The sequence below is a fragment of the Salvelinus alpinus genome, chromosome 7, assembly GCF_045679555.1.
Source record: "Salvelinus alpinus chromosome 7, SLU_Salpinus.1, whole genome shotgun sequence".
In the NCBI taxonomy this organism is placed as follows: Eukaryota; Metazoa; Chordata; class Actinopteri; order Salmoniformes; family Salmonidae; genus Salvelinus; species Salvelinus alpinus.
Genome location: NC_092092.1, coordinates 75,793,873 through 75,817,353, shown reverse-complemented (window position 1 = coordinate 75,817,353; position 23,481 = coordinate 75,793,873). Strand labels below are relative to the sequence as shown.

The window sequence follows — 23,481 nt, the reverse complement described above, 5'->3', positions numbered from 1 at the left end:
TTTCTTGGTCTGAGTCTGTTCTTGGGTTCCCCTGTGCTGCTCCACCTAACAAGAAGTTTACATACACTCAATTAGTATTTGGTAGCATTGCCTTAAAATTGTTTAACTTGGGTCAAACGTTTCGGGTAGCCTACCACAAGCTTTCCACAATAAGTTGGGTGAATTTTGGCTCATTCCTCCTGACAGAGCTGGTGTATCTGAATCAGGTTTGTAGGCCTCTGTCACGCCCTGACCTGAGATATGTGTTTTCTTTATATTTTGGTTAGGTCAGGGTGTGACTAGGGTGGATACGCTAGTTTTTGTATTGTCTAGGGGTTTTGTATGTCTAGGGTTTTGTAGGTCTAGGTATTTGTATGTTTATGGTGGCCTGATATGGTTCCCAATCAGAGGCAGCTGTTTGTCGTTGTCTCTGATTGGGGATCATATTTAGGTAGCCATTTCCCTTTGGTGTTTGTGGGTTCTTATTCTATGTTTAGTTGCCTGTCTGCACTATTCATATAGCTTCACGTTTTGTTCATTTTGTTGTTTTGTTAGTTTGTTCAGTGTTCTTTCTTTAATAAAAGAAGAATGTACGCATACCATGCTGCACCTTGGTCCGATCTTTATGACGAACGTGACAGAAAAACCCACCATAAATGGACCAAGCAGCGTGTTCAGGAGGAATGGACCTGGGAGGAGATTTTGGATGGAGCAGGACCCTGGACGCAGGCTGGGGAGTACCGCCTTCCGAAGGAGGAAATAGAGGCAGCAAAAGCGGAACGGCAATATTACGAGGAGTTATACCAACGAGGTAGGCCACAGAAACCCCAAGAAAATGTTGGGTGGGGGGGCACATGGAGCAGTCGGCGGAGCCGAGGAGCGAACCAGAGCCAGTCAGGGAGTCGGATGAGGAGTTCGACGCAAGATTCCGGAGAGAGCTGCTAGCATTGAGAGCGCTGCAGAGCGGGCGTGCTGGGGAGCGTGTGACTGGTCAGACACCGTATTACGCAGTGATGCGCACGGTGTCTCCAGTTCGCATTCATAGCCCGGTGCGCTCTATTCCAGCTCTTCGCACTTGCCGGGCTCAAGTGAGCATCCAGCCAGGACGCATTACGCCAGCTCTACGCTCCAGATTTCCAGTACGTCCTGTGCCTCCTCTCCGCACTCGTCCTGAGGTGCGTGTCCTCAGCCCGGTACCACCAGTGCCGGCACCACGCATCAGACCTCCAGTGCGCCTCCACAGTCATGTACGGCCTGTGCCTCTTCCCCGCACTCACCATGAGGTGCGTGTCCTCAGCCCGGTACCACCAGTTCCGGCACCACGCATCAGGCTTCCAGTGCGCTTCCACAGACCAGAGCTTCCGGCGACAGTTCCCAGTCCAGAGCTTCCGGCGACGAACCACAGTCCGGAACCTCCAACGACGGGCCACAGTCAGGAACCTCCAACGAAGGTCCACAGTCCGGAACCTCCGGCGATAATCCGGAGTCCAGAGCCTTCCGGCAATGATCAACGGTCCGGTTCTACAAAGGCGGAGGGATCAGCGTAAAGAGGGGGGGCGGCGTCCAGAACCAGAGCCGCCACCAAGGGTAGATGCCCACCCAGACCCTCCCCTATAGGTTCAGGTTTGCGGCCGGGAGTCCGCGCCTTTGGGGGGGTATTGTCGCGCCTTTGGGGGGGTACTGTCACGCCCTGACCTGAGAGATCTCTGTTTTCTTTATATTTTGGTTAGGTCAGGGTGTGACTAGGGTGGATACGCTAGTTTTTGTATTGTCTAGGGGTTTTGTATGTCTAGGCTTTTGTAGGTCTAGGTATTTGTATGTTTATGGTGGCCTGATATGGTTCCCAATCAGAGGCAGCTGTTTGTCGTTGTCTCTGATTGGGGATCATATTTAGGTAGCCATTTCCCTTTGGTGTTTGTGGGTTCTTATTCTACGTTTAGTTTTCTGTCTGCACTATTCATATAGCTTTACGTTTCGTTCGTTTTGTTGTTTTGTTAGTTTGTTCAGTGTTCTTTCTTTAATAAAAGAAGAATGTACGCATACGACGCTGCACCTTGGTCCGATCTTTATGACGAACGTGACAGCCTCCTTGCTCGCACACGCTTTTTCCGTTCTGCCCACAAATTTTCTGTGGGATTGAGGTCAGGGCTTTATGATGGCCACTCCAATACCTTGACTTTGTTGTCCTTAAGCCATTTTGCCACAACTTTGGAAGTATGCTTGCAGTCATTGTCTATTTGGAAGACCCATTTGCGACCAAGCTTTAACTCCCTGACTGATGTCTTGAGATGTTGCTTCAATATATCCACATCATTGTCCCTCCTCATAATGCCATCTATTTTGTGAAGTGCACCAGTCCCTCCTGAAGCAAAGCACCCCCACAACATGATGCTGCCATTTGGCTTGCAAGCCTCCCCCTTTTTCCTCCAAACATAACGATGGTCATTATGGCCAAACAGTTCTATTTTTGTTTCATCAGACCAGAGGACATTTCTCCAAAAAAGTACGATCTTTGTCCCCGTGTGCAGATGCAAACCGTAGTCTGGCTTTTTTATGGCAGTTTTGGAGCAGTGGCTTCTTCCTTGCTTAGCGGCCTTTCAGGTTATGTCGATATAAGACTCGTTTTACTGTGGATATAGATACTTTTGTACCTGTTTCCTCCAGCATCTTCACAAGGTCCTTTGCTGTTTTTCTGGGATTCATTTGCACTTTTCGCACCAAGTAATTTAATCTCTAGGAGACAGAAGGCGTCTCCTTCCTGAGCGGTATGACAGCTGCGCGGTCTCATGGTGTTTATACTTGCGTACTATTGTTTGTACAGATGAACATGTACCTTCAGGCATTTGGAAATTGCTCCCAAGGATGAACCAGACTTGTGGATGTCTACAATTTTTTTTCTGAGGTCTTGGCTAATTTCTTTTGATTTTCCCATGATGTCAAGCAAAGAGGCACTGAGTTTGAAGTTAGGCCTTGAAATACATCCACAGGTACACCTCCAATTGACTCAAATGATGTCAATTAGCCAATCAGTAGCTTCTAAAGCCATGACATTATTTTCTGGAATTTTCCAAGCTGTTTAAAGGCACAGTCAACGTAGTGTATGTAAACTTCTGACCCACTGGAATTGTGATACAGTGAATTATAAGTAAAATAATGTAAGTGTAAGGCTCCAGGACACCTGCCCAGAGGTAAGTTACATCCCTTACCCATTCATCCTGAGGTAAGGCTGATCGAGACCCCCAGACGTTCCATGAACGCCTTCCAAACTCTCGACGTGAACTGGGGACCCCGATCCGACACTATATCCTCAGGCACCCTGTAGTGCCGGAAGACGTGAGTAAACAGGGCTTTCGCAGTCTGTAGGGCCATAGGAAGACCGGGCAGAAGGAGGAGACAACAGGACTTAGAAAAACGATCCACAACGACCAGGATCGTAGTGTTTCCCTGTGAAAGAGGAAGATCTGTTAGGAAATCCACTGACAGATGTGACCAAGGTCATTGTGGAACGGGTAAGGGATGTAACTTACCTCTGGGCAGGTCTCTCAGAGCCTTACACTGGGCACACAACGAGCAGGAGGAAACATAAACCCTCACGTCCTTTTCCAAGGTGGGCCACCAGTACTTCCCAGTCAGACAGCGCACTGTCCGACCAATCCCCGGATGACCAGAGGAGGGAGACGTGTGGGCCCAATAGATCAACTGGTCACGGACAGCAGACGGAACGTACATACGCCCAACGGGACACTGGGGGGGAGCGGGCTCTGTACGCAACGCCTGCTCAATGTCCGCATCCAGATCCCACACGACCGGCGCTACCAGGCAGGAGGCCGGGAGAATGGAAGTCTGATCCATGGGCCGCTCCTCTGTGTCCTACAACCGGGACAGTGCGTCTGCCTTCTTATTCTGGGAACCTGGTCTGTAGGATAGGGTAAACACAAAACGGGTAAAGAACATGGCCCACCTTAACTGACGAGGATTCAGTCTCCTCGCTGCCCGGATGTACTCAAGGTTGAGGTGGTCAGTCCAGATGAGGAAAGGGTGTTTAGCCACCTCAAGCCAATGTCTCCACGCCTTCAGTGCTTTAACCACAGTCAACAACTCCTGGTCCCCCACATCCTAGTTACGCTCCGCTGGGCTGAGCTTCTTCGAAAAGAAAGCACAGGGGCGTAGTTTCGGTGGTGCACCCGAGCGCTGTGAGAGCACGGCTCCTATCCCAGCCTCAGACGCGTCCACCTCCACTATGAATACCAAAGAGGGATCCGGATGGGCCAGTACGGGAGCCGAAGTAAACAGAGCTCTTAGCTGCCCAAAAGCCCCGTCCGCCTCAGCCGACCACTGCAACCGTACAGGACCCCTCTTCAGCAGTGAGGTAATGGGAGCAGCAACCTGGCCATAATCCCGGATAAATCTCCGGTAGTAACAATTACACACAAAGACATGATAGGAAACAGAGGGCTAAATACATGTAGATTGATTAGGGAATGAAAACCAGGTGTGTATGGGACAAGACAAAACAAATGGACATATGAAAAATGGAGCGGCGATGGCTAGAAAGCCGGTGACGTCGATCGCTGAACGCCGCCCGAACAAGGAGAGGAGCCAACTTCGGCGGAAGTCGTGACATCTGTAAACAATTGTTGGGAAAATTACTTGTGTCATGCACAAAGTAGATGTCCTAACCGACTTGCCAAAACTGTAGTTTGTTAAGAAGAAATTTGTGGAGTGGTTGAAAACGAGTTTTAATGACTCCAACCTAAGTGTATGTAAACTTCCGACTTCAACTGTACATAGAACTAGGAATAAATGCCTTGAGTGTTGGGTTTAGTTAGTACTTTTACCTTGGCTAGTGGCAATGTGGTCTTGTGTTAAGGCAGTACTACAGTATATTATCAACATTGTCTTATCATATATCTCATTCGAAATTATTGTATTCTAAAGGTGGATGTAAAATCAGTGTCTTGGGTATCATTTTGCGGTGGGCCTGTGAGGGTCAAGTGTTAGTACACCGCCCTAATCCACCTTGAGGTAGATTCCTGGGCTGCCATTGGATTATTCCTGAGAACACAACAATGGATTTTTTAAATTCACCATAATCCCAGTGAATATTGCAAGCACTTTCATATGACTATGTGGAGAGGAAGCTAATGCCTAAAGAAGGACCTCTCAGGAAATTAATAACATAGTAGATTAAAGATCTACAAATGTCTTCTGTGAGTATCCATTTATTCTCTTTATCCTACACCATCTGGTTTGAAGTTAAGATGTGGCTGTCTGTGTAAGATGTGGCTGTATGTGTAAGATTAGTGTGAGATTGTGTACATTTAGCATTTGACAGTGAGACAAGGCCAACTTTTTCCCATAGTCATGTCTCTGTTTCTCTGTGACACAGAATAATGGTCTAGAAAGGTTTATTCTAGGACAGATCTGTTCTGCACACAGTGCTTAGTTTCTTGACTGTTTTTTGTTGTTTGATGGATTTAGTGAGTTGTGATTTTCAGCCATTTTAAAGGCTTACCATGTTACTACCCTGAGTTATGCCGTGTTTGTTAAAAGTTAGGTGTTTGTTTGTTAACCACTCAAATCAGACACAAATGGTTTTTAGAAGTTTGAGCTTCAACACAACAGTACATCGTTCTGTGTGATACTTGTAGTACAGTGATTTCACTCAATTTTGTATCTTTTTATATCTTAGCACTTTTGAGTAATATAAACATTTTACTTGTAGAAACATTCCATATTTTTTTGTGGTTGAAGTATTCTGGCCAGAATAGACCGATATGATCAACATTAAACATATGAGAATTGGACTACTTATGGGCCTCCCTAGTTGGCCTGGCCCACTCTGATCTCTGCTGTTTCGTAACTTTATTCCAGTTTGCTCCATAATCAGTGTTAAAAACCACCTCAGAAACCCTAGCGGTGGTTACCTGGGGTAGATTAGAATGTATTAGAAAAACGTTATTGTCCACACAATGTGGGAACTTTCACTAACATGATTGACATTAAAACAATGATTGCCAGAAAAGAAACCTACACTACAGTTCTGTGTGGGTCATGGGATCCTAGAATAAACCTTCCCCTCTTCTGAGAATACTCAACTCTATTCTGTTCTGAGAATACTCTCAACTGTATTCTGTTCTGAGAATACTCAAATCTATTCTGTTCTGAGAATACTCTCAACTGTATTCTGTTCTGTGAATACTCTCAACTTTATTCGGTTCTGAGATTACTCTCAACTCTATTCTGTTCCGAGAATACTCTCAACTCTATTCTGTTCTGAGAATACTCAACTCTATTCTGTTCTGAGAATACTCTCAACTCTATTCTGTTCTGAGAATACTCTCAGCTCTATTCTGTTCTGAGAATACTCTCAACTCTATTCTGTTCTGAGAATACTCTCAACTTGATTTTGTTCTGAGAATACTCTCAACTCTATTCTGTTCTGAGAATACTCTCAACTCTATTCTGTTCTGAGAATACTCTCAACTTTATTCTGTTCTGAGACTACTCAACTCTATTCTGTTCTGAGAATACTCTCAACTTTATTCTGTTCTGTGAATACTCTCAACTTTATTCTGTTCTGAGAATACTCTCAACTCTATTCAGTTCTGAGAATACTCTCAACTCTATTCTGTTCTGAGAATACTGGCAGCTCTATTCTGTTCTGAGAATACTGTCAGCTCTATTCTTTTCTGAGAATACTCTCAACTCTATTCTGTTCTGAGAATACTCAACTCTATTCTGTTCTGTGAATATTCTCAACTTTATTCGGTTCTGAGATGACTCTCAACTCTATTCTGTTCTGAGAATACTCTCAACTCTATTCTGTTCTGAGAATACTCTCAACTCTATTCTGTTCTGAGAATACTCTCAACTCTATTCTGTTCTGAGAATACTCTCATCTCTATTCTGTTCTGAGAATACTCTCAACTCTATTCTGTTCTGAGAATACTCTCAACTTGATTTTGTTCTGAGAATACTCTCAACTCTATTCTGTTCTGAGAATACTCTCAACTCTATTCTGTTCTGAGAATACTCTCAACTCTATTCGGTTCTGAGAATACTCTCAACTCTATTCTGTTCTGAGAATACTCTCAACTCTATTCTGTTCTGAGAATACTCTCAGCTCTATTCGGTTCTGAGAATACTCTCAACTCTATTCTGTTCTGAGAATACTCAACTCTATTCTGTTCTGAGAAAACTCTCAACTTTATTCTGTTCTGAGACTACTCAACTCAATTCTGTTCTGAGAATACTCTCAACTGTATTCTGTTCTGTGAATACTCTCAACTTTATTCTGTTCTGAGAATACTCTCAACTCTATTCGGTTCTGAGAATACTCTCAACTCTATTCTGTTCTGAGAATACTCAACTCTATTCTGTTCTGAGAATACTCTCAGCTCTATTCTTTTCTGAGAATACTCTCAACTCTATTCTGTTCTGAGAATACTCAACTCTATTCTGTTCTGAGAATACTCAACTCTATTCTGATCTGAGAATACTCTCAACTCTATTCTGTTCTGAGAATACTCTCAACTCTATTCTGTTCTGAGAATATACTCAACTCTATTCTGTTCTGAGAATACTCTCAACTCTATTCTGTTCTGAGAATACTCTCAACTATATTCTGTTCTGAGAATACTCTCAACTCTATTCTGTTCTGAGAATACTCTCAACTCTATTCTGTTCAGAGAATACTCTCAACTCTATTCTGTTCTGAGAATACTGTCAACTCTATTCTGTTCAGGGAATACTCTCAACTCTATTCTGTTCTGAGAATACTCTCAGCTCTATTTTGTTCGGAGAATACTCTCAATTCTATTCTGTTCTGAGAATACTCTCAACTCTATTCTGTTCTGAGAATACTCTCAACTCGATTCTGTTCTGAGAATACTCTCAACTCTATTCTGTTCTGAGAATACTCTCAAATCTATTCTGTTCTGAGAACACTCTCAACTCTATTCTGTTCTGTGAATACTCTCAACTTTATTCTGTTCTGAGAATACTCTCAACTCTATTCGGTTCTGAGAATACTCTCAACTCTATTCTGTTCTGAGAATACTCAACTCTATTCTGTTCTGAGAATACTCTCAGCTCTATTCTTTTCTGAGAATACTCTCAACTCTATTCTGTTCTGAGAATACTCAACTCTATTCTGTTCTGAGAATACTCAACTCTATTCTGATCTGAGAATACTCTCAACTCTATTCTGTTCTGAGAATACTCTCAACTCTATTCTGTTCTGAGAATATACTCAACTCTATTCTGTTCTGAGAATACTCTCAACTCTATTCTGTTCTGAGAATACTCTCAACTATATTCTGTTCTGAGAATACTCTCAACTCTATTCTGTTCAGAGAATACTCTCAACTCTATTCTGTTCTGAGAATACTGTCAACTCTATTCTGTTCAGGGAATACTCTCAACTCTATTCTGTTCTGAGAATACTCTCAGCTCTATTTTGTTCGGAGAATACTCTCAATTCTATTCTGTTCTGAGAATACTCTCAACTCTATTCTGTTCTGAGAATACTCTCAACTCGATTCTGTTCTGAGAATACTCTCAACTCTATTCTGTTCTGAGAATACTCTCAAATCTATTCTGTTCTGAGAACACTCTCAACTCTATTCTGTTCTGTGAATACTCTCAACTCTATTCTGTTCTGAGAATACTCTCAACTCTATTCTGTTCTGAGAATACTCTCAACTCTATTCTGTTCGGAGAATACTCTCAACTCTATTCTGTTCGGAGAATACTCTCAACTCTAATCTGTTCGGAGAATACTCTCAACTTTATTCTGTTCTGAGAATACTCTCAACTATATTCTGTTCCGAGAATACTCTCAACTCTATTCTGTTCTGAGAATACTCTCAGCTCTATTCTGTTCTGAGAATACTCTCAACTCTATTCTGTTCTGAGAATACTCTCAGCTCTATTCTGTTCTGAGAATACTCTCAACTCTATTCTGTTCTGAGAATACTCTCAACTTGATTTTGTTCTGAGAATACTCTCAACTCTATTCTGTTCTGAGAATACTCTCAACTCTATTCTGTTCTGAGAATACTCTCAACTTTATTCTGTTCTGAGACTACTCAACTCTATTCTGTTCTGAGAATACTCTCAACTTTATTCTGTTCTGTGAATACTCTCAACTTTATTCTGTTCTGAGAATACTCTCAACTCTAATCAGTTCTGAGAATACTCTCAACTCTATTCTGTTCTGAGAATACTCAACTCTATTCTGTTCTGAGAATACTGTCAGCTCTATTCTTTTCTGAGAATACTCTCAACTCTATTCTGTTCTGAGAATACTCAACTCTATTCTGTTCTGAGAATACTAAACTCTATTCTGATCTGAGAATACTCTCAACTCTATTCTGTTCTGAGAATACTCTCAACTCTATTTTGTTCTGAGAATATACTCAACTCTATTCTGTTCTGAGAATACTCTCAATTCTATTCTGTTCTGAGAATACTCTCAACTCTATTCTGTTCTGAGAATACTCTCAACTCTATTCTGTTCTGAGAATACTCTCAACTCTATTCTGTTCTGAGAATACTCTCAACTCTATTCTGAGAATACTCTCAACTCTATTCTGTTCTGAGAAAACTCAGCTCTATTTTGTTCGGAGAATACTCTCAACTCTATTCTGTTCTGAGAATACTCTCAACTCTATTCTGTTCTGAGAATACTCTCAAATCTATTCTGTTCTGAGAATACTCTCAACTCTATTCTGTTCTGAGAATACTCTCAACTATATTCTGTTCTGAGAATACTCTCAACTCTATTCTGTTCTGAGAATACTCTCAACTTTATTCTGTTCTGTGAATACTCTCAACTTTATTCTGTTCTGAGAATACTCTCAACTCTATTCGGTTCTGAGAATACTCTCAACTCTATTCTGTTCTGAGAATACTCAACTCTATTCTGTTCTGAGAATACTCTCAGCTCTATTCTTTTCTGAGAATACTCTCAACTCTATTCTGTTCTGAGAATACTCAACTCTATTCTGTTCTGAGAATACTCAACTCTATTCTGATCTGAGAATACTCTCAACTCTATTCTGTTCTGAGAATACTCTCAACTCTATTCTGTTCTGAGAATATACTCAACTCTATTCTGTTCTGAGAATACTCTCAACTCTATTCTGTTCTGAGAATACTCTCAACTATATTCTGTTCTGAGAATACTCTCAACTCTATTCTGTTCTGAGAATACTCTCAACTCTATTCTGTTCAGAGAATACTCTCAACTCTATTCTGTTCTGAGAATACTGTCAACTCTATTCTGTTCAGGGAATACTCTCAACTCTATTCTGTTCTGAGAATACTCTCAGCTCTATTTTGTTCGGAGAATACTCTCAATTCTATTCTGTTCTGAGAATACTCTCAACTCTATTCTGTTCTGAGAATACTCTCAACTCGATTCTGTTCTGAGAATACTCTCAACTCTATTCTGTTCTGAGAATACTCTCAAATCTATTCTGTTCTGAGAACACTCTCAACTCTATTCTGTTCTGTGAATACTCTCAACTCTATTCTGTTCTGAGAATACTCTCAACTCTATTCTGTTCTGAGAATACTCTCAACTCTATTCTGTTCGGAGAATACTCTCAACTCTATTCTGTTCGGAGAATACTCTCAACTCTAATCTGTTCGGAGAATACTCTCAACTTTATTCTGTTCTGAGAATACTCTCAACTATATTCTGTTCCGAGAATACTCTCAACTCTATTCTGTTCTGAGAATACTCTCAGCTCTATTCTGTTCTGAGAATACTCTCAACTCTATTCTGTTCTGAGAATACTCTCAGCTCTATTCTGTTCTGAGAATACTCTCAACTCTATTCTGTTCTGAGAATACTCTCAACTTGATTTTGTTCTGAGAATACTCTCAACTCTATTCTGTTCTGAGAATACTCTCAACTCTATTCTGTTCTGAGAATACTCTCAACTTTATTCTGTTCTGAGACTACTCAACTCTATTCTGTTCTGAGAATACTCTCAACTTTATTCTGTTCTGTGAATACTCTCAACTTTATTCTGTTCTGAGAATACTCTCAACTCTAATCAGTTCTGAGAATACTCTCAACTCTATTCTGTTCTGAGAATACTCAACTCTATTCTGTTCTGAGAATACTGTCAGCTCTATTCTTTTCTGAGAATACTCTCAACTCTATTCTGTTCTGAGAATACTCAACTCTATTCTGTTCTGAGAATACTCAACTCTATTCTGATCTGAGAATACTCTCAACTCTATTCTGTTCTGAGAATACTCTCAACTCTATTCTGTTCTGAGAATATACTCAACTCTATTCTGTTCTGAGAATACTCTCAATTCTATTCTGTTCTGAGAATACTCTCAACTCTATTCTGTTCTGAGAATACTCTCAACTCTATTCTGTTCTGAGAATACTCTCAACTCTATTCTGTTCTGAGAATACTCTCAACTCTATTCTGTTCTGAGAAAACTCAGCTCTATTTTGTTCGGAGAATACTCTCAACTCTATTCTGTTCTGAGAATACTCTCAACTCTATTCTGTTCTGAGAATACTCTCAAATCTATTCTGTTCTGAGAATACTCTCAACTCTATTCTGTTCTGAGAATACTCTCAACTATATTCTGTTCTGAGAATACTCTCAACTCTATTCTGTTCTGAGAATACTCTCAACTTTATTCTGTTCTGTGAATACTCTCAACTTTATTCTGTTCTGAGAATACTCTCAACTCTATTCGGTTCTGAGAATACTCTCAACTCTATTCTGTTCTGAGAATACTCAACTCTATTCTGTTCTGAGAATACTCTCAGCTCTATTCTTTTCTGAGAATACTCTCAACTCTATTCTGTTCTGAGAATACTCAACTCTATTCTGTTCTGAGAATACTCAACTCTATTCTGATCTGAGAATACTCTCAACTCTATTCTGTTCTGAGAATACTCTCAACTCTATTCTGTTCTGAGAATATACTCAACTCTATTCTGTTCTGAGAATACTCTCAACTCTATTCTGTTCTGAGAATACTCTCAACTATATTCTTTTCTGAGAATACTCTCAACTCTATTCTGTTCTGAGAATACTCAACTCTATTCTGTTCTGAGAATACTCAACTCTATTCTGATCTGAGAATACTCTCAACTCTATTCTGTTCTGAGAATACTCTCAACTCTATTCTGTTCTGAGAATATACTCAACTCTATTCTGTTCTGAGAATACTCTCAACTCTATTCTGTTCTGAGAATACTCTCAACTCTATTCTGTTCTGAGAATACTCTCAACTCTATTCTGAGAATACTCTCAACTCTATTCTGTTCTGAGAAAACTCAGCTCTATTTTGTTCGGAGAATACTCTCAACTCTATTCTGAGAATACTCTCAACTCTATTCTGTTCTGAGAATACTCTCAAATCTATTCTGTTCTGAGAATACTCTCAACTCTATTCTGTTCTGAGAATACTCTCAACTATATTCTGTTCTGAGAATACTCTCAACTCTATTCTGTTCTGAGAATACTCTCAACTTTATTCTGTTCTGTGAATACTCTCAACTTTATTCTGTTCTGAGAATACTCTCAACTCTATTCGGTTCTGAGAATACTCTCAACTCTATTCTGTTCTGAGAATACTCAACTCTATTCTGTTCTGAGAATACTCTCAGCTCTATTCTTTTCTGAGAATACTCTCAACTCTATTCTGTTCTGAGAATACTCAACTCTATTCTGTTCTGAGAATACTCAACTCTATTCTGATCTGAGAATACTCTCAACTCTATTCTGTTCTGAGAATACTCTCAACTCTATTCTGTTCTGAGAATATACTCAACTCTATTCTGTTCTGAGAATACTCTCAACTCTATTCTGTTCTGAGAATACTCTCAACTATATTCTGTTCTGAGAATACTCTCAACTCTATTCTGTTCTGAGAATACTCTCAACTCTATTCTGTTCAGAGAATACTCTCAACTCTATTCTGTTCTGAGAATACTGTCAACTCTATTCTGTTCAGGGAATACTCTCAACTCTATTCTGTTCTGAGAATACTCTCAGCTCTATTTTGTTCGGAGAATACTCTCAATTCTATTCTGTTCTGAGAATACTCTCAACTCTATTCTGTTCTGAGAATACTCTCAACTCGATTCTGTTCTGAGAATACTCTCAACTCTATTCTGTTCTGAGAATACTCTCAAATCTATTCTGTTCTGAGAACACTCTCAACTCTATTCTGTTCTGTGAATACTCTCAACTCTATTCTGTTCTGAGAATACTCTCAACTCTATTCTGTTCTGAGAATACTCTCAACTCTATTCTGTTCGGAGAATACTCTCAACTCTATTCTGTTCGGAGAATACTCTCAACTCTAATCTGTTCGGAGAATACTCTCAACTTTATTCTGTTCTGAGAATACTCTCAACTATATTCTGTTCCGAGAATACTCTCAACTCTATTCTGTTCTGAGAATACTCTCAGCTCTATTCTGTTCTGAGAATACTCTCAACTCTATTCTGTTCTGAGAATACTCTCAGCTCTATTCTGTTCTGAGAATACTCTCAACTCTATTCTGTTCTGAGAATACTCTCAACTTGATTTTGTTCTGAGAATACTCTCAACTCTATTCTGTTCTGAGAATACTCTCAACTCTATTCTGTTCTGAGAATACTCTCAACTTTATTCTGTTCTGAGACTACTCAACTCTATTCTGTTCTGAGAATACTCTCAACTTTATTCTGTTCTGTGAATACTCTCAACTTTATTCTGTTCTGAGAATACTCTCAACTCTAATCAGTTCTGAGAATACTCTCAACTCTATTCTGTTCTGAGAATACTCAACTCTATTCTGTTCTGAGAATACTGTCAGCTCTATTCTTTTCTGAGAATACTCTCAACTCTATTCTGTTCTGAGAATACTCAACTCTATTCTGTTCTGAGAATACTCAACTCTATTCTGATCTGAGAATACTCTCAACTCTATTCTGTTCTGAGAATACTCTCAACTCAATTCTGTTCTGAGAATATACTCAACTCTATTCTGTTCTGAGAATACTCTCAATTCTATTCTGTTCTGAGAATACTCTCAACTCTATTCTGTTCTGAGAATACTCTCAACTCTATTCTGTTCTGAGAATACTCTCAACTCTATTCTGTTCTGAGAATACTCTCAACTCTATTCTGAGAATACTCTCAACTCTATTCTGTTCTGAGAAAACTCAGCTCTATTTTGTTCGGAGAATACTCTCAACTCTATTCTGTTCTGAGAATACTCTCAACTCTATTCTGTTCTGAGAATACTCTCAAATCTATTCTGTTCTGAGAATACTCTCAACTCTATTCTGTTCTGAGAATACTCTCAACTATATTCTGTTCTGAGAATACTCTCAACTCTATTCTGTTCTGAGAATACTCTCAACTTTATTCTGTTCTGTGAATACTCTCAACTTTATTCTGTTCTGAGAATACTCTCAACTCTATTCGGTTCTGAGAATACTCTCAACTCTATTCTGTTCTGAGAATACTCAACTCTATTCTGTTCTGAGAATACTCTCAGCTCTATTCTTTTCTGAGAATACTCTCAACTCTATTCTGTTCTGAGAATACTCAACTCTATTCTGTTCTGAGAATACTCAACTCTATTCTGATCTGAGAATACTCTCAACTCTATTCTGTTCTGAGAATACTCTCAACTCTATTCTGTTCTGAGAATATACTCAACTCTATTCTGTTCTGAGAATACTCTCAACTCTATTCTGTTCTGAGAATACTCTCAACTATATTCTGTTCTGAGAATACTCTCAACTCTATTCTGTTCTGAGAATACTCTCAACTCTATTCTGTTCAGAGAATACTCTCAACTCTATTCAGTTCTGAGAATACTCTCAACTCTATTCTGTTCTGAGAATACTGTCAACTCTATTCTGTTCAGGGAATACTCTCAACTCTATTCTGTTCTGAGAATACTCTCAGCTCTATTTTGTTCGGAGAATACTCTCAATTCTATTCTGTTCTGAGAATACTCTCAACTCTATTCTGTTCTGAGAATACTCTCAACTCGATTCTGTTCTGAGAATACTCTCAACTCTATTCTGTTCTGAGAATACTCTCAAATCTATTCTGTTCTGAGAACACTCTCAACTCTATTCTGTTCTGTGAATACTCTCAACTCTATTCTGTTCTGAGAATACTCTCAACTCTATTCTGTTCGGAGAATACTCTCAACTCTATTCTGTTCGGAGAATACTCTCAACTCTAATCTGTTCGGAGAATACTCTCAACTTTATTCTGTTCTGAGAATACTCTCAACTCTATTCTGTTCCGAGAATACTCTCAACTCTATTCTGTTCTGAGAATACTCTCAGCTCTATTCTGTTCTGAGAATACTCTCAACTCTATTCTGTTCTGAGAATACTCTCAGCTCTATTCTGTTCTGAGAATACTCTCAACTCTATTCTGTTCGGAGAATACTCTTAACTTGATTTTGTTCTGAGAATACTCTCAACTCTATTCTGTTCTGAGAATACTCTCAACTCTATTCTGTTCCGAGAATACTCTCAACTTTATTCTGTTCTGAGACTACTCAACTCTATTCTGTTCTGAGAATACTCTCAACTTTATTCTGTTCTGTGAATACTCTCAACTTTATTCTGTTCTGAGAATACTCTCAACTCTATTCAGTTCTGAGAATACTCTCAACTCTATTCTGTTCTGAGAATACTCTCAACTCTAATCAGTTCTGAGAATACTCTCAACTCTATTCTGTTCTGAGAATACTCAACTCTATTCTGTTCTGAGAATACTGTCAGCTCTATTCTTTTCTGAGAATACTCTCAACTCTATTCTGTTCTGAGAATACTCAACTCTATTCTGTTCTGAGAATACTCAACTCTATTCTGATCTGAGAATACTCTCAACTCTATTCTGTTCTGAGAATACTCTCAACTCTATTCTGTTCTGAGAATACACTCAACTCTATTCTGTTCTGAGAATACTCTCAACTCTATTCTGTTCTGAGAATACTCTCAACTCTATTCTGTTCTGAGAATACTCTCAACTCTATTCTGTTCTGAGAATACTCTCAACTCTATTCTGAGAATACTCTCAACTCTATTCTGTTCTGAGAATACTGTCAACTCTATTCTGTTCTGAGAAAACTCTCAGCTCTATTTTGTTCGGAGAATACTCTCAACTCTATTCTGTTCTGAGAATACTCTCAACTCTATTCTGTTCTGAGAATACTCTCAAATCTATTCTGTTCTGAGAATACTCTCAACTCTATTCTGTTCTGAGAATACTCTCAACTCTATTCTGTTCTGAGAATACTCTCAACTTTATTCTGTTCTGTGAATACTCTCAACTTTATTCTGTTCTGAGAATACTCTCAACTCTATTCGGTTCTGAGAATACTCTCAACTCTATTCTGTTCTGAGAATACTCAACTCTATTCTGTTCTGAGAATACTCTCAGCTCTATTCTTTTCTGAGAATACTCTCAACTCTATTCTGTTCTGAGAATACTCAACTCTATTCTGTTCTGAGAATACTCAACTCTATTCTGATCTGAGAATACTCTCAACTCTATTCTGTTCTGAGAATACTCTCAACTCTATTCTGTTCTGAGAATATACTCAACTCTATTCTGTTCTGAGAATACTCTCAACTCTATTCTGTTCTGAGAATACTCTCAACTATATTCTGTTCTGAGAATACTCTCAACTCTATTCTGTTCTGAGAATACTCTCAACTCTATTCTGTTCAGAGAATACTCTCAACTCTATTCAGTTCTGAGAATACTATCAACTCTATTCTGTTCTGAGAATACTGTCAACTCTATTCTGTTCAGGGAATACTCTCAACTCTATTCTGTTCTGAGAATAATCTCAGCTCTATTTTGTTCGGAGAATACTCTCAATTCTATTCTGTTCTGAGAATACTCTCAACTCTATTCTGTTCTGAGAATACTCTCAACTCGATTCTGTTCTGAGAATACTCTCAACTCTATTCTGTTCTGAGAATACTCTCAAATCTATTCTGTTCTGAGAACACTCTCAACTCTATTCTGTTCTGTGAATACTCTCAACTCTATTCTGTTCTGAGAATACTCTCAACTCTATTCTGTTCGGAGAATACTCTCAACTCTATTCTGTTCGGAGAATACTCTCAACTCTAATCTGTTCGGAGAATACTCTCAACTTTATTCTGTTCTGAGAATACTCTCAACTCTATTCTGTTCCGAGAATACTCTCAACTCTATTCTGTTCTGAGAATACTCTCAGCTCTATTCTGTTCTGAGAATACTCTCAACTCTATTCTGTTCTGAGAATACTCTCAGCTCTATTCTGTTCTGAGAATACTCTCAACTCTATTCTGTTCTGAGAATACTCTCAACTTGATTTTGTTCTGAGAATACTCTCAACTCTATTCTGTTCTGAGAATACTCTCAACTCTATTCTGTTCTGAGAATACTCTCAACTTTATTCTGTTCTGAGACTACTCAACTCTATTCTGTTCTGAGAATACTCTCAACTTTATTCTGTTCTGTGAATACTCTCAACTTTATTCTGTTCTGAGAATACTCTCAACTCTATTCAGTTCTGAGAATACTCTCAACTCTATTCTGTTCTGAGAATACTCAACTCTATTCTGTTCTGAGAATACTGTCAGCTCTATTCTTTTCTGAGAATACTCTCAACTCTATTCTGTTCTGAGAATACTCAACTCTATTCTGTTCTGAGAATACTCAACTCTATTCTGATCTGAGAATACTCTCAACTCTATTCTGTTCTGAGAATACTCTCAACTCTATTCTGTTCTGAGAATATACTCAGCTCTATTCTGTTCTGAGAATACTCTCAACTCTATTCTGTTCTGAGAATACTCTCAACTCTATTCTGTTCTGAGAATACTCTCAACTCTATTCTGTTCTGAGAATACTCTCAACTCTATTCTGTTCTGAGAATACTCTCAACTCTATTCTGAGAATACTCTCAACTCTATTCTGTTCTGAGAATACTGTCAGCTCTATTTTGTTCGGAGAATACTCTCAACTCTATTCTGTTCTGAGAATACTCTCAACTCTATTTTGTTCTGAGAATACTCTCAAATCTATTCTGTTCTGAGAATACTCTCAACTCTATTCTGTTCTGAGAATACTCTCAACTATATTCTGTTCTGAGAATACTCTCAACTCTATTCTGTTCTGAGAATACTCTCAACTCGATTCTGTTCTGAGAATACTCTCAACTCTATTCTGTTCTGAGAAGACTCTCAAATCTATTCTGTTCTGAGAATACTCTCAACTCTATTCTGTTCTGAGAATACTCTCAACTCTATTCTGTTCTGAGAATACTCTCAACTCTATTCTGTTCTGAGAATACTCTCAACTCTATTCTGTTCTGAGAATACTCTCAACTCTATTCTGTTCTGAGAATACTCTCAACTCTATTCTGTTCTGAGAATACTCTCAACTCTATTCTGTTCTGAGAATACTCTCAACTTTATTCTGTTCTGAGTATACTCTCAACTATATTATGTTCTGAGAATACTGTCAACTCTATTATGTTCTGAGAATACTCTCAACTCGATTCTTTTCTGAGAATACTTTCAACTCTATTCTGTTCTGAGAATACTCTCAACTCTATTCTGTTCTGAGAATACTCTCAACTCTATTCTGTTCTGAGAAAACTCTCAGCTCTATTTTGTTCGGAGAATACTCTCAACTCTATTCTGTTCTGAGAAAACTCTCAACTCTATTCTGTTCTGAGAATACTCTCAAATCTATTCTGTTCTGAGAATACTCTCAACTCTATTCTGTTCTGAGAATACTCTCAACTCTATTCTGTTCTGAGAATACTCTCAACTCTATTCTGTTCTGAGAATACTCTCAACTCTATTCTGTTCTGAGAATACTCTCAGCTCTATTCTGTTCTGAGAATACTCTCAACTCTATTCTGTTCTGAGAATACTCTCAGCTCTATTCTGTTCTGAGAATACTCTCAACTCTATTCTGTTCTGAGAATACTCTCAACTCTATTCTGTTCTGAGAATACTCTCAAATCTATTCTGTTCTGAGAATACTCTCAACTCTATTCTGTTCTGAGAATACTTTCAACTATATTCTGTTCTGAGAATACTATCAACTCTATTCTGTTCTGAGAATACTCTCAACTCTATTCTGTTCTGAGAATACTCTCAACTCTATTCTGTTCTGAGAATACTCTCAACTCTATTCTGTTCTGAGAATACTCTCAACTCTATTCTGTTCTGAGAATACTCTCAACTATATTCTGTTCTGAGAATACTCTCAACTCTATTCTGTTCGGAGAATACTCAACTCTATTCTGTTCAGAGAATACTCTCAACTCTATTCTGTTCTGAGAATACTGTCAACTCTATTCTGTTCAGGGAATACTCTCAACTCTATTCTGTTCTGAGAATACTCTCAGCTCTATTTTGTTCGGAGAATACTCTCAATTCTATTCTGTTCTGAGAATACTCTCAACTCTATTCTGTTCTGAGAATACTCTCAACTCTATTCTGTTCTGAGAATACTCTCAACTCTATTCTGTTCTGAAAATACTCTCAAATCTATTCTGTTCTGAGAACACTCTCAACTCTATTCTGTTCTGTGAATACTCTCAACTCTATTCTGTTCGGAGAATACTCTCAACTCTATTCTGTTCGGAGAATACTCTCAACTCTATTCTGTTCGGAGAATACTCTCAACTCTAATCTGTTCGGAGAATACTCTCAACTTTATTCTGTTCTGAGAATACTCTCAACTATATTCTGTTCCGAGAATACTCTGAACTCTATTCTGTTCTGAGAATACTCTCAACTCTATTCTGTTCTGAGAATACTCTCAACTCTATTCTGTTCTGAGAATACTCTCAACTCTATTCTGTTCTGAGAATACTCTCAACTCTATTCTGTTCTGAGAATACTCTCAACTCTATTCTGTTCTGAGAATACTCTCAACTCTATTCTGTTCTGAGAATACTCTCAACTATATTCTGTTCTGAGAATACTCTCAACTCTATTCTGTTCGGAGAATACTCAACTCTATTCTGTTCAGAGAATACTCTCAACTCTATTCTGTTCTGAGAATACTCTCAACTCTATTCTGTTCAGGGAATACTCTCAACTCTATTCTGTTCTGAGAATACTCTCAGCTCTATTTTGTTCGGAGAATACTCTCAATTCTATTCTGTTCTGAGAATACTCTCAACTCTATTCTGTTCTGAGAATACTCTCAACTCTATTCTGTTCTGAAAATACTCTCAAATCTATTCTGTTCTGAGAACACTCTCAACTCTATTCTGTTCTGTGAATACTCTCAACTCTATTCTGTTCGGAGAATACTCTCAACTCTATTCTGTTCGGAGAATACTCTCAACTCTATTCTGTTCGGAGAATACTCTCAACTCTAATGTGTTCGGAGAATACTCTCAACTTTATTCTGTTCTGAGAATACTCTCAACTATATTCTGTTCCGAGAATACTCTGAACTCTATTCTGTTCTGAGAATACTCTCAGCTCTATTCTGTTCTGAGAATACTCTCAACTCTATTCTGTTCTGAGAATACTCTCAGCTCTATTCTGTTCTGAGAATACTCTCAACTCTATTCTGTTCTGAGAATACTCTCAACTTGATTTTGTTCTGAGAATACTCTCAACTCTATTCTGTTCTGAGAATACTCTCAACTCTATTCTGTTCTGAGAATACTCTCAACTTTATTCTGTTCTGAGACTACTCAACTCTATTCTGTTCTGAGAATACTCTCAACTTTATTCTGTTCTGTGAATACTCTCAACTTTATTCTGTTCTGAGAATACTCTCAACTCTATTCAGTTCTGAGAATACTCTCAACTCTATTCTGTTCTGAGAATACTCAACTCTATTCTGTTCTGAGAATACTGTCAGCTCTATTCTTTTCTGAGAATACTCTCAACTCTATTCTGTTCTGAGAATACTCAACTCTATTCTGTTCTGAGAATACTCAACTCTATTCTGATCTGAGAATACTCTCAACTCTATTCTGTTCTGAGAATACTCTCAACTCTATTCTGTTCTGAGAATATACTCAACTCTATTCTGTTCTGAGAATACTCTCAACTCTATTCTGTTCTGAGAATACTCTCAACTCTATTCTGTTCTGAGAATACTCTCAACTCTATTCTGTTCTGAGAATACTCTCAACTCTATTCTGAGAATACTCTCAACTCTATTCTGTTCTGAGAATACTCTCAACTCTATTCTGTTCTGAGAAAACTCTCAGCTCTATTTTGTTCGGAGAATACTCTCAACTCTATTCTGTTCTGAGAATACTCTCAACTCTATTCTGTTCTGAGAATACTCTCAAATCTATTCTGTTCTGAGAATACTCTCAACTCTATTCTGTTCTGAGAATACTCTCAACTATATTCTGTTCTGAGAATACTCTCAACTCTATTCTGTTCTGAGAATACTCTCAACTCGATTCTGTTCTGAGAATACTCTCAACTCTATTCTGTTCTCAGAAAACTCTCAAATCTATTCTGTTCTGAGAATACTCTCAACTCTATTCTCTTCTGAGAATACTCTCAACTCTATTCTGTTCTGAGAATACTCTCAACTCTATTCTGTTCTGAGAATACTCTCAACTATATTCTGTTCTGAGAATACTCTCAACTCTATTCTGTTCTGAGAATACTCTCAACTCTATTCTGTTCTGAGAATACTCTCAACTCTATTCTGTTCTGAGAATACTCTCAACTTTATTCTGTTCTGAGAATACTCTCAACTATATTATGTTCTGAGAATACTGTCAACTCTATTATGTTCTGAGAATACTCTCAACTCGATTCTGTTCTGAGAATACTTTCAACTCTATTCTGTTCTGAGAATACTCTCAACTCTATTCTGTTCTGAGAATACTCTCAACTCTATTCTGTTCTGAGAAAACTCTCAGCTCTATTTTGTTCGGAGAATACTCTCAACTCTATTCTGTTCTGAGAATACTCTCAACTCTATTCTGTTCTGAGAATACTCTCAAATCTATTCTGTTCTGAGAATACTCTCAACTCTATTCTGTTCTGAGAATACTCTCAACTCTATTCTGTTCTGAGAATACTCTCAACTCTATTCTGTTCTGAGAATACTCTCAACTCTATTCTGTTCTGAGAATACTCTCAACTCTATTCTGTTCTGAGAATACTCTCAGCTCTATTCTGTTCTGAGAATACTCTCAACTCTATTCTGTTCTGAGAATACTCTCAGCTCTATTCTGTTCTGAGAATACTCTCAACTCTATTCTGTTCTGAGAATACTCTCAACTTGATTTTGTTCTGAGAATACTCTCAACTCTATTCTGTTCTGAAAATACTCTCAACTCTATTCTGTTCTGAGAATACTCTCAACTTTATTCTGTTCTGAGACTACTCAACTCTATTCTGTTCTGAGAATACTCTCAACTTTATTCTGTTCTGTGAATACTCTCAACTTTATTCTGTTCTGAGAATACTCTCAACTCTATTCAGTTCTGAGAATACTGTCAGCTCTATTCTTTTCTGAGAATACTCTCAACTCTATTCTGTTCTGAGAATACTCAACTCTATTCTGTTCTGAGAATACTCAACTCTATTCTGATCTGAGAATACTCTCAACTCTATTCTGTTCTGAGAATACTCTCAACTCTATTCTGTTCTGAGAATATACTCAACTCTATTCTGTTCTGAGAATACTCTCAACTCTATTCTGTTCTGAGAATACTCTCAACTCTATTCTGTTCTGAGAATACTCTCAACTCTATTCTGTTCTGAGAATACTCTCAACTCTATTCTGAGAATACTCTCAACTCTATTCTGTTCTGAGAATACTGTCAACTCTATTCTGTTCTGAGAAAACACTCAGCTCTATTTTCTTCGGAGAATACTCTCAACTCTATTCTGTTCTGAGAATACTCTCAACTCTATTCTGTTCTGAGAATACTCTCAAATCTATTCTGTTCTGAGAATACTCTCAACTCTATTCTGTTCTGAGAATACTCTCAACTATATTCTGTTCTGAGAATACTCTCAACTCTATTCTGTTCTGAGAATACTCTCAACTATATTCTGTTCTGAGAATACTCTCAACTCTATTCTGTTCTGAGAATACTCTCAACTCTATTCTGTTCTGAGAATACTCTCAACTCTATTCTGTTCTGAGAATACTCTCAACTCTATTCTGTTCTGAGAATACTCTCAACTATATTCTGTTCTGAGAATACTCTCAACTCTATTCTGTTCGGAGAATACTCTCAACTCTATTCTGTTCTGAGAATACTCTCAACTTTATTCTGTTCTGAGAATACTCTCAACTATATTCTGTTCTGAGAATACTCTCAACTATATTATGTTCTGAGAATACTGTCAACTCTATTATGTTCTGAGAATACTCTCAACTCGATTCTGTTCTGAGAATACTTTCAACTCTATTCTGTTCTGAGAATACTCTCAACTCTATTCTGTTCTGAGAATACTCTCAACTCTATTCTGTT

At 38.4% G+C, this 23,481-nt stretch overlaps 1 protein-coding gene across 1 annotated transcript in view; it reads left to right on the top strand.

Annotated features, from left to right (window-relative positions):
- The first annotated feature begins 5,101 nt into the window (after positions 1-5,101).
- LOC139581681 (moesin-like) overlaps positions 5,102-23,481 on the top strand; it is a 33,807-nt gene continuing 15,427 nt past the window's right edge. Inside the window, exon 1 of the mRNA XM_071411694.1 lies at positions 5,102-5,189. Within this exon, the coding sequence (XP_071267795.1) occupies positions 5,181-5,189 (9 nt within the window). The 5' untranslated portion in view covers positions 5,102-5,180. The remainder of the gene's footprint in view (positions 5,190-23,481) is intronic.